The 14,042-nt window shown below is 46.8% G+C and overlaps 1 protein-coding gene across 3 annotated transcripts in view; it reads left to right on the top strand.

Annotated features, from left to right (window-relative positions):
* The window catches only part of LOC133140821 (DNA repair protein XRCC4-like), a 72,848-nt gene that overhangs the window by 50,053 nt on the left and 8,753 nt on the right, over nucleotides 1-14,042 (top strand). For 2 of the 3 annotated variants that reach the window (XM_061261057.1, XM_061261058.1), the window contains exon 7: nucleotides 5,150-5,291. In XM_061261057.1, the coding sequence (XP_061117041.1) occupies nucleotides 5,150-5,291 (142 nt within the window). Of the gene's footprint in view, nucleotides 1-5,149; nucleotides 5,308-14,042 lie in introns of all 3 variants that reach the window. The other variant, XM_061261059.1, reaches the window with a different exon arrangement.

Consider the following 14,042-nt stretch of genomic DNA (forward strand, 5'->3'; position numbering starts at 1 on the left):
AAGTCTCTTTGGATAAAAACATCAGCTAAATAGCTGTAATGTAATGTCATAACCTTACAAGCCTGGGAGTGTAAAACTGTGCTTTGGGCTTTGAAGGATCGTATGCACTTTGACTTTAATGTTTCCCATTCAAGTAATCTTGCTCTCACAAGCCTCTACCCCTTCCGTAGCTGGAGGGTGGGGCCGGGTCAGATGATTGACAGGTGGGGAGATGCTTTGGGGGGGTCCCCGTTCCCTCCCCGCCTTTCCTGTGACTCAGAGCTGCCAGCTGTTAGCCACGCGTGTGTATTTGTACACGCGTGACATCATGAGAGAATGTGTTTGCCTGAGTTAATCATGTCTGGTGCTGTACGGCGAGTCATACTCAATACATGCAGTATGTTCAGTCTCATTTGGACTGATGGCTTACACATGCAACCTTGTTTCAGACTTGTGTCTATACACCGCCCTTTCTGTGGTTGAAATTTGGTTGTAACTGCCACAGCCAATGGCGTTTCAACGTCAGTGCGTTCACAGAAAAGGGATGGGATAAACAGTGTTGTGGTTTGAGCCTGTTTGTTGCTGCAATTCCTCTCTTGACCGTTAGAAGTCTGAAATTACCTATTGTACCTTTAAGTAGTAGAATAAGGTGTCGTAGCACTGCGCTAACACTAAAACCTAGCCCCACACCTGCCACCTTTTTCAGATAAAACTGGACCCCGCTGAGTGGTGTGTTTTGTTCTGTATTTAGTTATGTGACTCCCATCCCCACAGGTGCACGGGCAGTGTGACTGGGTACACGTAAGCGGCGGTTTTAGTGGTTTCAACAGCTGTTAGCGTGGCTGCTGTTGATGTCGTCAGTGTGCAGGAGGTCGCCAGCTGTGTGCTGGAAGACACCATCGGTAGAAGGATCTCACGGCGATCAGAGAGCTGCCTTGCGTCATGTTTTCAAAGCCAGTCACTCGGTTGGTATTCCGATGACACGTTCTTCTGTGTGGTTATCCTCTGCTGTCACACAGTGATTATACAAGTATTGAACAGAAATTTGAGGGTAAATTTGAGAAAACTAACCGAACGTAGCGAGTCGTGCCGTCAGCTGTTTTCAGAGAACTGTCCCCGCCCCCTGTTCTTTCAGCCGTGTGTAGGGCCTCCGTGACTCTACAGACCATCAGACACCAATGCCAAACCTAGTGCGCTAAAGAAGGTCAGCCATCAGGACCTAGTTTTCAGATGGCCAATGGGGCTGTTGTGTGTTGCTGTAAGACAGAGAGTGCTTTCTGTGTGTGTAGTGATGCTCGCCCTGGGACAGGGTGGAGGGGAGAGGAGAGGGATAGGGAGGGGGAGGGGGGGTACCCAGTGAAGCGTGTTTTCACACAGCTGGAAGAACGCCCCCCAGACCCGTGGAGGGTAGTGTGAGAGCTCCTGCTGTCTGTCTGTCTGTCAGTCAGTCTGTCTGTCTGTCTGTCTTCTCACACACCCCTCTTAGCAAGGAGAGAGACATTACACACATACCATTTAACTGTCTGTCTGTCTGTTTGCACACACACACCCCACTTAGCAAGGAGAGAGACATTACACACATACCCTATTACTGTCTGTCTGTCTGTCTGTCTGTCTGTCTGCACACACACCCCACTTAGCAAGGAGAGAGACATTACCCACATACCATATTACTGTCTGTCTGTCTGTCTGTCTGCACACACACCCCACATAGCAAGGAGAGAGACATTACCCACATACCATATTACTGTCTGTCTGTCTATCTAGCTCACTATCTGACTTTATGTTGATCTGCCATTTTTTGTCCATCAAACCCTCCAACAATCAATCAATCAGTCAATCAATCAGTCATTATTTTGAGAGTAGTAGTGTAGTTCATGAGCAGGCTGTAAAAGTAATCACACGCACTCCAGGGGGTGATATGAGTAAAGTATCTGGATGCTGATAGTGAGAGGGGCTGAAAGCTCAGCACTCTGTAAGGATGAACGGGTCTAGGCATGGAGGAGGCTTAAGTACAGTTTGTCCTTGAGAAGGCTCCAAATGTCACAGTGACCATAAGACCAGCCATAGGCATGCAGCGTGGTGGCTTGTGAAAGCAGAGACGAGGCAAGACTGCAGGCCTCATCTCTGTGGTGAGAAGACCCCTTTGGAAAAGCTGTAAAGGGTGGGGTGGGGTATGAGAAGCTGGGTATGAGGGTGAGGTCATGTTTTTGGGCAGGGTCAAGGACACGGAGTTCCACAGTGTGCAGTTCTAGGACAGACAGTTCCACAAACACCAGGCTGGTCCCTGCACTTTAATTGAGCTTCTTAAATGTGTACGCACACACACACACACACACACACACACACACACACACACACTCACAATCATAAGGGATTGTTTGTTTTCATTCTTTGTTAAACCGAGACAAACCAGATGGGTTGAAGGTGGACCCAGGCCAGATGTTTGTCACAGAAAAGTAGGGCCAGCTTAAGCTTAGCACTGGAAATAAAATTGATCTGGATGCCTGTTTGATTACAGTTGGGAGACATTAGGCCTCACTGTGTCACAGAGGGTGTGGAATACCCTTTTGGGTTGTATATTGTCACGGAAATGGGCTTATATTGCGTACAGTAGTGGTTGCAGGCTGAATTCCTGGATCCTGCACTACCATTGGACAGTTGAGCAAGGTGCCCGAATTGCTTCGTTAACCCTTTGAAGAGTAGGTTTTTAGGAATGTTTTTCTCTTAAAAATGTGAAAGTTCTAGAACTCTATTGCTATCAATGACCAGTAGCGACTGTTATATCAGTTAAGAACATTTGAATCACATGTGTGACCTCCCACCTTAAAGAGTCAAATGTCCAGCTGGTGGAAGTGAGTTGCATGTAAGTCGCTCTGCTGAATGCTGAATATTAATGTAAATGTTAGACTCCTTAAACTGCAGTCCATGATAGCTCTGGTAGAAGCTTAGGCCTGGTCAGTCAGGAGGCAGGTGAGGGAGGGTGGCAGTGGGCCAGATTAGATCTGGATGTGACTGTGCTGTTACCCAGATCAGCACCACTGACAGCTCCTTGTGTTGAACATCTGTCTGGAGCTGCAGCACCTGGGCTGGACTCTAATGCTGTCTAATCTGAGGTGAGCCTTGGACTGGTGTGTGTGTGTGAGTGTGTGTGTGAGAGAGAAAGAGAGAGAGAGAGAGAGAGAGAGAGAGAGTGTGTGTGTGTGTGTGTGTGAGAGTGAGAGAGAGTGTGTGTGTGTGTGTGTGAGAGAGAGAGAGAGAGAGTGTGTGTGTGTGTGTATGTGGATCTCAAGCCCTCAGGGCTCACATCTGGGGTAACCCTTCTTAAGCTTCTCACCTTCCCTGTAGGTGACTGTTAATTCCCCCCCCCCCCCCATATACGCATGCACACACACACACACACACACACACACACACGCACATAACCTACACTCCACACACCCACACACACACACCCACACACACACACAACCTACACTCACATACACACACACACACACACACACACACTTGCACAAGGGCCAAATAAGTATATTCGAGGTAAAGAAACCAAGAGAGCCAATGTCATAATCTGCCCTTTGCTAAAGCACTGCTTTGTGTTAAAATCAGGACACAGCCAGGTTCTGTGTTCAGGGCCACAGTGTTGTGTTTACTCGCTAGTTTTGAATCGGGAGTTCTCATGCTGGAATTGAGAAAGAACAGCACTTTAAGAAGATTTTGACGGTTTTCTTGGGTGTTGCATGTATCATTCCAGTGTGGAACTGGGAGCTTTCAGAAAGCACCCAGAACAGACGCTTTTGAAATCCAGCCTCGGGTTTGAGATAGTGTGTGAATTGTCTGTTCACATCGTGCTCCTGGTCTTCAGGACCCGTCCTTTCCAGTGGATAAAGCCCCATTACAGTGCGCTTCTCCTGTGCATTTGTCAGCGAGCGCTCGCCAGTGCTACGGCTGTGTTGAGTGAGAGACGATCCGGGCCAAAAGTATAATGCCGAAGCCTGTTCTCAATTTTACTAAATTGAGAGCAGGCAGCCGCATGTGAACACGACTTCTATTTCATTCTCTTGATCCCCCTCTTGTCCTTAAATCTCGACTACATGTTTCAGGGTGGTGAGCATTTGGCCAGCTGGGAATAGCGATGAAGGAAGATGTGTTGTTACCAGCTTGAGGTTTCATAGTTTTTTTTACCAAAACCCTGAACCTAAAATGGCTGTTAAGTGTTCTATAGAAAGCCGAGACACGCCTGGGAATGAGTCTCTGCCAGTGACCGAGTCGGGCTTGTGAGAAGCGCCACAGACTGTGCGGTCTGCATGGTTTTGGTTACGCACAACGTAATCGGATATTGCATATTCCGCTTTTGAGGTTTTACTGTTACATGTGGTGGGGAGTATGGTCGTCATAGCAGTAATGGTCATCTTTTCCCAAAGCTCTACACAGAGCGGATTACTGCAGCACACGGTCAAGTTTTACGTCCTATGCCTTTAATATGGTTGGAGATTTACTGTGGCACAACAATGCTCCGGCTGGGTTTCAAATATACAGCCTTCTGGTTGAAGTTAAGATCCCGAACCGCTATGCCACAGTTTTCCAATGACCTGTGGTTTCTGCATAGCTGCCCCATAGGTTGGAGTAGGGGTGTCCAATCTTACCTGAAACGGGCTGGTTAGAGGGAGAGTCAGACATGGATTTTCTGCATAGCTAAGGTATATCTCAAGCAGCGATCCTGGCGGGATCTTGGTAGTGAAGTATGTACTTTAAGTCATTGATTTGCTGAACAATCGACACGCCCTTCTGCCAAATAAAAGATTAAAAACTGCTGATTACGGTAAAAGCACAGGCAGCCCTTCAGGACTGGAGTTTGACATCTCTGGTTTGATATATCTGGAGTTTGACATCTCTGGAGTTTGACATCTCTGGTTTGATATTTCTGGAGTTTGACATCTCTGGAGTTTGACATCTCTGGTTTGATATTTCTGGAGTTTGACATCTCTGGAGTTTGACATCTCTGGTTTGATATCTCTGGAGTTTGACATCTCTGGAGTTTGAGATCTATGGAGTGTGAGGTCTCTGGAGTTTGAGATCTCTGGAGTTTGAGATCTCTGGAGTGTGAAGTCTCTGGAGCTTGGCCTCTCCGGAGTATCCGTAAAGCTTACGCTGTGTGTCCTCTCTCCAGATGTGACCAGCCAGAGCTCCCAGGACATAGACCTCAGCGACATTCCCGATGTGGCTCCCAACCGCAAGCGCCGCTGGCGCCATCTCCACGGTCCGGGGTCAGAGGTCGCGGAGTGCTCCAGGGACCCTCGGCAGAGTGGAAGGTGGGGTGCAGAGCAGGTGGTTTTCATCATAGTTATCATCGTTGATCATCATATTTATACATAATCTACTGAGAAAACAAACATGGGCGAGACCAGAGAAGGAAAGCACAAATGCTTGCAGATTTGTTTTCTGGAAACACATATTCATGTCTCAATCAGCGCTGTGTTATGTCTCGAGCACATGCGTGCTCCGGCCTTTTTGACTGAGGCGGAAATTAAATATCACAGTCGGTCATGAATCCGTGACAGTTGAGGCAGGACAGGGAAATAGGATATAGGATAGAATCGCGCCACACGCAAGGCGTGGGAAACTTACATACACTCACTGGTGATCCAAGGAGACCGAAAGTAAGGAAGGTCGAGGTGGACTCGTTTTGGTGGCCTCGATTTGATGGGCTCCATGTGCGTCAAACGTGATTCAGTTTTTCCATAAATGTTTCATAACTGTTTGTTTTGGGGTCAGATAATCTCCAGAGAACTTTGACTGCATGCCAGTTTAAGGATTATGAAATGACTGATTTAAATATCAGTTAATTTACCTTTTAGGGTCGCACCACACCCTATCAAGAGTGTCACGGTTTCCACTGGGCCTTCCACTACGTCATGAACAGTCTTTTGTTTTCAACCGCGTGTGTATTTTGAATTTGATCTGTACTGGCAGAAATGTTTTGAGATCACTTAAAAATGTAAGGTTGCTAATACACGGGAGACAAACTCAAACGTGATTCACTTAATTTGGACAGACGGATTGGTTTTTTAAGTGAGTTCTACTGACTCATCTAGCTTTTGGTCCAGTATTAAAAAACCTCCAAGGTATTTCACTGAGCGCTCTGGCCTCACGTGGCTGGGCCTCCGGTTCGAACCTGACTCCGGGTGGAGTTTATTTGTGTTTACAGTACTATTGTTTTTGGTTTCATCCACCATCCAGGGGGAAGGAGGGCATGTAAAAGTGTATAAAATTTAATGTGTGTGCCTCACACACTTATCACTCTTGTAACACCCTTTTTCCACAAGTGGTGTCCACTGGTGATGATGTCACGGACGAGCTGCTAAACAAAATGTCTGCCCGCGTTCTGAAGGAAGATGTTTACTAGCTTCTGCTGTTCACTAATTTGCACCATCAGATAGGCGATCCCCCTCCGTTCCCCGGATAACTTGATTTTGCTGTTGCTCTTTTTTTCTCTGTTGTTTGGCAGAGATATCGGGGGGTAGTTCAGCCTCGGCCAGAAACTCTCCCTCTCTCTGACGGAAAATAAAAGTGACTGCGGATGAAGCTGTTGTTTAATGTATTCTAGGAAAATGTCCATGGGTCCGTTTCACCCTTTACACTCGGTGTGCCGCTAAAGCCCATTTGTTTATCAACACCTCTCCTGAAGCATGGGTTACTGCTGGCCAGCGACCTTTCACCTACAGAGACAAAGTGTGATAAAATGAGACTAATATATCTATCTGTGTATCTGTCTGTCTGTCTGGCTGTTCTATCTATCTATCTATCTATCTATCTCAATTTATGGAAGGAGAAAGACTGCGTCAGTCGTGTATGTTTCTCTCGTGTGCGCCATTCCCTTCATTCCTACGAGCCGCGTACACGAGGATGTGGCGAACATGGACGAACGTGTTTGCGGTCTGCCTGCGACAGTGACTTGCCTCCCCTGTGGCGTTATTTTTGCGGACTCGAACATGTTCGGATGAAGGACTTGGACTCGGTCCCCGGGCACTGGAGCCAAAAGCATGGAAGCAATTTTTGAAAGATTTACTTCACTCTGGAGGAGCCCGCCAGGACCCCGGGATTGTTGGTCTCTCCTGTGTGCTGCGATCGGCTTCCAGCCGAGAGCCAGGGAGAAACGGCACCTTCCACAGCACCACCGTCAGCCTGTCGCTGACATCACACCCTGTTATTACTGCGCTGTTCGCCGTGCTGATGATTTTACCACAATGCATCGCACGGCCCTCGACCCTGCACTGGGAACAGTGGGAAATAACTGCCATTTACCTTTACATCCAAGAGGCAATTCACCCTGCATGGATTTTGGGTGAACAAAGGGGTGACTGTGTTGATTTTAGGGTTGCTTTGGGGTAGCTCTGGGGAAACTCCATGGAATTTGGGGTGAGGGAGGAAGCTGCATGGATTGTGGGGTAACTTTGCGGTAGCTGAATATATTTTGGAGTAACCTTTTCGGGTAACTGCATAGATTTTGTGGTAACGTATATCACTGCGTGGATTTTGCACAAACACAAAGCCCTTTTCATGGTGACTTCTGGTAGCTCTCGGGGTTGTGGATTAAAGTCCTAGCCCTGCGAGCCTCGCCATGTGGTGTGTTGTTCAGTTTTGAGATGAGGTCACGTGCGATTGGCCCAGTCAGCGCTGGGTGGAGTTGGCAAGAGTTCCAGCAGCCAGTTAGAGATCAGCGGGGACGTGACCAGTGGACCCCGCCCGAAACTCGAGCCTTTTTTCCCGAAGATGGAGTTTGGCCACCATTTAATATGCAAACTGCCTGTTTTTCATTTTTGCGCATCATTAGCTCTTAATACACAAGGTTTGGATATGGTTTTTACTGGCTCTACAGAGCCAGAACGTCTCTTTACCTAATAATGCTTTCAGACCATGTAGCATTGCTTGCATTTTACAGTTTTACGCCGACTGCTCAAACCTGGCAACCGAACAAGACTTTGTTCATGACTGCCTGTCATAAATATGGCACAGATCGTTGTAAACCTATGAATAAAATCTCTTGATTATTGCATACTTAATATAATCTTGCTTAACTTGGCGGATAATCTATTTTTTTGCGACCTCGGTAGATATCATGTGTTTTAAGTGTGCAGTCATTTTGTTTCATATATTCGCAGTTAACGGTAATTTATCTCCAACTTTATAAACGAGTGGAAATGCTGCCATAAGCAATTGTAATATCCACATCATCATTATTTTCCTGGTAATGTGTGGTCAGGAAGCATTTCTGTTGTTCAATCTCTAGCCTGTATGAATAGGATATCCCTTCTGGGGTTGATTTAATGTAAAGTGTTTTGCATGGGTAGTCTGGGCAGGGTGGGGGTAGTCTGTAGGTTGTTCCCATAGATTTGTTGCACACCAAATTTAAAACAGGTGTTTCCTCATCCCAGTCTCATTCGATTGTGTAATGATGCACCAGACCATCTTTACAAACCTGCGATGATAGAATTGAAAAGCCCTCCTACCGGACTAGGGTAAATAAATGCTATCAACCTATTTCTCAAAAACCCCACACTATGAAGAAAGACAAGGGGGGAAAAAAACGAAACTTGAGAAGAAATCACTGCAATAGCTCTTCTCACTGTGCTGTCTAGCCCGTGTGATGACCTGTGTGTGGTAGGGGGTGAGGGGAATGCTGTATTAAACTCTAGCACAGCGTGGGACATAGCAGCCTCCTCCAATTAGGCATGAGGCTGGATCCACGCTGTCCCACAATGAACTGAGGGCTTCACATGACCCAGTTACCTTCAAGAGGAAGCTTTAGACTGGAGTGTCTGATCTTATCCGGAAAAGGCCAATGTGAGTGCACATTCCTGTTTTAGACCAGCGCTAAGACACCTGATTCTACTTATCCCGGTCCTTGATTGCAGACCATGATTAGTTACAGTAATAAGGTGAATCAGGTGTCATGCTGGGCTGAAGCAAAAATGCACCCACATCGGCCCTTTTTTTGGATAAGATTGTGGACCCCTGCTTTATGTTCACCATGATGTGGATCTTGATTAAATTCTTCTAGATTACATGCTATGATACAGAGGGGAAGGTGTCTAATTTTCTGGACAGGTCTGAGAACAGATCCATACTGCCCCCCCCCCCCCCCCCCACCTGAGGCTGTTGCCTTCCCCTAAAAGCCTCAAATCAGCTTCAAAAGGGACCATGGACCTAAGGGTAAACCCCCATCCCCCCTTCCACTGTTATCGCCCACCCACCCCACCCCCACCTTCAAAGATCTATTCTTCAGCAGCACAATGAGCCTAATGGAGTTCACTCTGAGTACAATCCTCAGGGGGGTATCCCCACGTGACCTCTCCTATCAGGGCTAACCCCAGCCAATCACGAGCCTGCTGTCTCCCTGTGCTGTCGACACTATGCCAGTCACTCCCTGCTACGGGTGAGCGGACAGGTGACGCAGGCTTACTGCGATTGGCCAGCGGGTAGATGCCATCCATGTGCAGCTGTGAGAGGCTCAGATAAGGTGGCCACTCTAAAGCCCTGTTCGGACAGGACATGTTTTCAGGACAATGTCTGTGAAGTGATTGTTATCACAGGACAAAATATCTGATTGTTATCACAGGGCGGGATAAAGTATCTCTGTAATCAGTCTCTGTAAGTGCAGAGATGGTTGTGCCTACTCCATTTAGGCCTTTAGGGTGTCTTCACACTGTCCATGAGTTGTACATAGCTTCCGCAACGGCGGCTCCGTACTTGGAAAAAGCAGGAGAAGACTCCTGGGAAAACCCCTGAATATTCACCATTTAGGGTTGGAACTGAAACCAGGTTCCACTATGGCACTAGTTCACATGGATGGAGAGGCTGTATAAAGCATAATTTAAATGGGACTAAACTTTATTATGGACTAAATAACAAAGATGCTCCAGTAATAATTACATTGCCCAACTTCCCCCCGTAAAGCTTATCCAATCCGAATTGGATTAAGCCGGATATCTGGGCTCTGAACCCAGAGACCTCCATCTTGGGCCAACCTGGCAGAGCTCTCTAACCCTCTGATGGACCAAGCCATGGACTGTCACACTACCTGCCTTAAAAAAATAAAACTCATAGCAAAGACCTCATTGGGGATGTGATTCAGCGCTGGTGGTTCAGTCGATTGGGAGGGGTGGGGTGGGGGTGTCAGAGAGTTTCCCTGATCTTCTGATTTACAAATCCTAGCACACCTCCGAGCCGAAACCCCTGCCCCACCTTCCTTCTCAAAACTCCACCCACCAACCAGCCGGGTGCATCTGGAGTGGCTGTCTCCATGGGGACGGCGTTTGGCAAACCCTAAACACAGCCTCGGAAGCCGCACGTGGTCCTACTTAATCCCCCACCCCGGTGGTGACGCCTCAAGCGTCTCTGTGCTGATTTCAGGGAGGGGCGGGGAGCGACTCCCAAAAACAGCGGGTGGCTCCCTGTCAGCGGAGGTCTGACACGTCTCATTTTCCTGTTCTGGGTCGCCAGGTTTCCCGTGTGAGGTTAGTCTGTGGGGGCCAGCTCCGGGCCCCTCTTTTAGGACGTTTGCGTTCAGAGTGAGCGTGCTCTGTGTCAGCTCCGTGTTAATCCCACCTCAGGCCAGCCTGGTCTGCTTTCCTCTGGAATCTCACACTCACCTGTCGCAGGTTGGAGGAGTCGCCGTGGTGTATGGAATGCCCGGAAACTCTGCGCGGCCTCTGCGGTCAGAGACGGATGGTAGTAGGAGTTTGGCTGGCTGGACAGATGTAGGGACGGAGAGATAAAGAGGAGAAAGAAAGAAAGAAAGAAAGAAAGAAAGAAAGATGAATATGGTGGAATGGAGCAGGCTGGGGGGAAATATTGCCAGAAGGGTTGCGTTCACAGATTGGAGCAATTGTGATTCCATCTGCCTAAGGCCAGTAGCCCTTCCCTAGATAAAATGGCTGAACACTGTCCCTGTGGATTCCTTTATTTCACCAGGAAATTAAACCTGGCTGTTGTCTGACTACAGTACCCATGCTTCAAATGTTTATTGATTACTGGGTAGGAAAGGGTAAAGATAAATGATGGTGTGCTCTATGCTGGTTCTCTGGGCTATCACGAGGCATGTGATTCCTGATCCAGTGGGAAGTGGGGTCACTGCCCCTAGGCTGCGGAGCTCCGAATTTCAGGAATTTAATCTTGGTCACATCTCTTCTTTCAGTTAATGCTGGAGACTGAGCAGCCGCAAGAAAGCTGGTGTTTCTCTTCCCCATGTAACGACATGAGCTTCCTTTCAAAGTGCTTATGTGTGCCTGTGTGTGATGACCTGCATTGGGGTCAATTACATTTTAATCTTGTCTGTTTCAGATAAATATAATTAAACTGAAATAATGAAATCATTTAAAAAGTAAAAACTGCCACCATCTATAGATCTGTGACACCAGTCAGTAAATTAGCATCCCATACTGACAAATCTGTTGACGTGACATCTAAGTTCTGAATTAGATTGCTTGGTTATCCGCATTCTTAACTCAAATACAGTGACATTTCTGTAAGAAATTAGACAAGTCTTCCGACAGGTATTACTGTACTGCTGCAGGGTGCATTAAATATAATATGTCTGTTGATTCCATGTTTCTGATGTTTTCCACTGCTGTTCAGGAAGGTACCTGGCTCTCAGCCAGGGAGATACTTTTCAAGATCGTTTGCTTTTAATGTTGTTCACTTTGTCAACAAAACCTTTGGAGGAGGACCCCACAAGTGGACGATTTCTTGTGTCCCACCACAGCCTGGAGATACGGCTCGAGAACTTTCAGATCAATCCTTCTGTTCGGCTTCCTGGAAAGTGAGAGTTGGCTGTGCCTTAATAATGCAGGACTCTTGGCTTCTTCTTTGCGGTTTGATTTCTTGATGATTAATTCTCCTGATACTGTTGGCCTTCATAACTGAGTCCATTGATTAAAGCGGCATATTCCCTTTTTGACTTCAATACATTATAATTGACATGGTTCTTGAAGTGGAACCAAGTTTACGTTGATGAAGGAGTTTTGCATCTTGTTTTGTTTCATTCCCACCATATTGTGAGGGGAGTTATGTTCGCCTGACAGATACATGGATCATTGTATTGGGATGCAGGAAGCAGACCTTGAAACAGGTTTTTTTATTTTTATTACTTTATAATCGGTGAACTTTCGGGAAATCCCTATTGCATTTTATCGCCCTGGAAACATGATTTTATTCTGGAGTCAAACTACTCTTACAGGTCTTTCATGGTTAATACACTGAAGAAAATTACCCCATTTTAACAGTTCATTCTCAGATCTCTACAAATACTCCCCCTTTTCCTATGAAATCAGAAACAAGGAAAAACAAGGAAACATGGGAACAGTCCCAAAGCATTTGTGCATTTTTGTATTGCCGTTAGCACAGGGTAAGGACACATTTCCTGGGGGCTAGCACGTTAAAGTTCACAGGTTTAGGAGGTTCTATCTAAATGAGTGGTGGCGACTCCCGATGGGGTGTATGGGGATGTTTGTGCTCCTTTTGGGGTGGGGAAGTTGATTCTGCTTAAGCTTCTGCTCAGCTGACTCCTGTTGTATCTTTCACTATTTGCCCCTGCGGTTTGTGGTGGTTGAGCCAGAAGCGAGTGGTAATAATTGTTTCAGCTCACTCGGAGGACACTTTTTCCAGAATGTTCCACCCTTGTGCAGAGAGGGTAATCAGAACAATCCCGTTAGCCATGAGGGAAATGACTAAAACCAACATCTAACTCAGCCTCTGCTGCCATCTAATAAAGTTTCCAAAAAATCACAAACCAGAGATGGCAGCAAAGGCAATAACCTGTCAACACTAGATATAATGGCTCTTATAGTGTTTAACCTGTAGGATACACCTTCAAGAGGCTCTAGAACTGCACTGGATTTACTCCAGTTGTAGACGTGGCCATTTGTGTGCATGTGCATCTGTGCACACGCATTAATACGTACAGTTATTTTTTCATTTATAACATTATTTGTTCTTTGCAAACCAAACCCAAGGGGAAGTTTCTTTCTTATGTATTATACACAGGTATGAATGGCCTTATGAATGCCCTCACAAAAGGGGTTGGTTTTGTGAAATGTGAAATGCCACCCACTTTAAAAGCTTTCACCCATTCATCCACCCCAACCCCTGGACCATGTGTGATCCCTCTCAGTGTAGCCCACACTGTTTATGTGACTCACTGTGTTGGCTTTGAGTTAATTGGCAAAGACAGGGAGATGTCCCCCTCTCTCCCCTGGTCTCAGTGCTCAGCAGCTTCTACCCTCTGTCAATCCAGATGAGTTAATAGTTCTGGGCTAGTATTACCAGCACTGCATTGCTCAGCTGGTATGACTGTAATCCCTCTAAACAGCTAGCAGATGCTGAAAGGCAAGGGGAAATGTGAGATTAGGGCCTCCCTCTCTCTATCTCTCTCCTTCTTTCTCTCAGTGGATAGTCTTAATATTTCTCAGGATGTGTATAATGGGTTTTTGTCAGCACTTTCTTACAGCTCTGTCAGATATCTTGACACCATTGAGTTAGGTTCTCGTAGATCTTTTCTAACCCGTCCTGCACTGTCAGTATTCATAGTTGATTATGACAAAATGGTTTCCTTTGGCTACAGAGCTCTGGTGTAGATCTGAGCACACAGCCAGGGAAACGGTGTGCCGAGGGATCAGTCCGCTCTCTGCGTTCAAACAATTACGCCAGGAAAAAAAGCGTTAGTCACTTTTGAAAACGTTTGAAAACACTGAGGCAATTCCTGCTTCAAATGATCTTTGTAGATCACAGGGCGGCGGAAGGCGTTGGTTATTTGTTTCCCTCTGTGATGTGATGTCTGTGTTGTGGTGGCCTCTGTCCTACAGGGGGATGTGGGCAGGCTGGGAGGACAGCTCTTTTGGGAAGATGGAAGGATTTAGAGTGATGGAAACTGGACATTGCTCAAAGCTTAATCATGGATGGGGTGGGGTGCTGTAGACGTGACAACAGAGGAAGCAGAAAGGGGAGGGTATTAGGGTGTAGGGATCAATGGCAGACCGGGGGCCGGTTGAGTGGAGAATTCATTA

Source organism: Conger conger, chromosome 11, assembly GCF_963514075.1.
Source record: "Conger conger chromosome 11, fConCon1.1, whole genome shotgun sequence".
In the NCBI taxonomy this organism is placed as follows: Eukaryota; Metazoa; Chordata; class Actinopteri; order Anguilliformes; family Congridae; genus Conger; species Conger conger.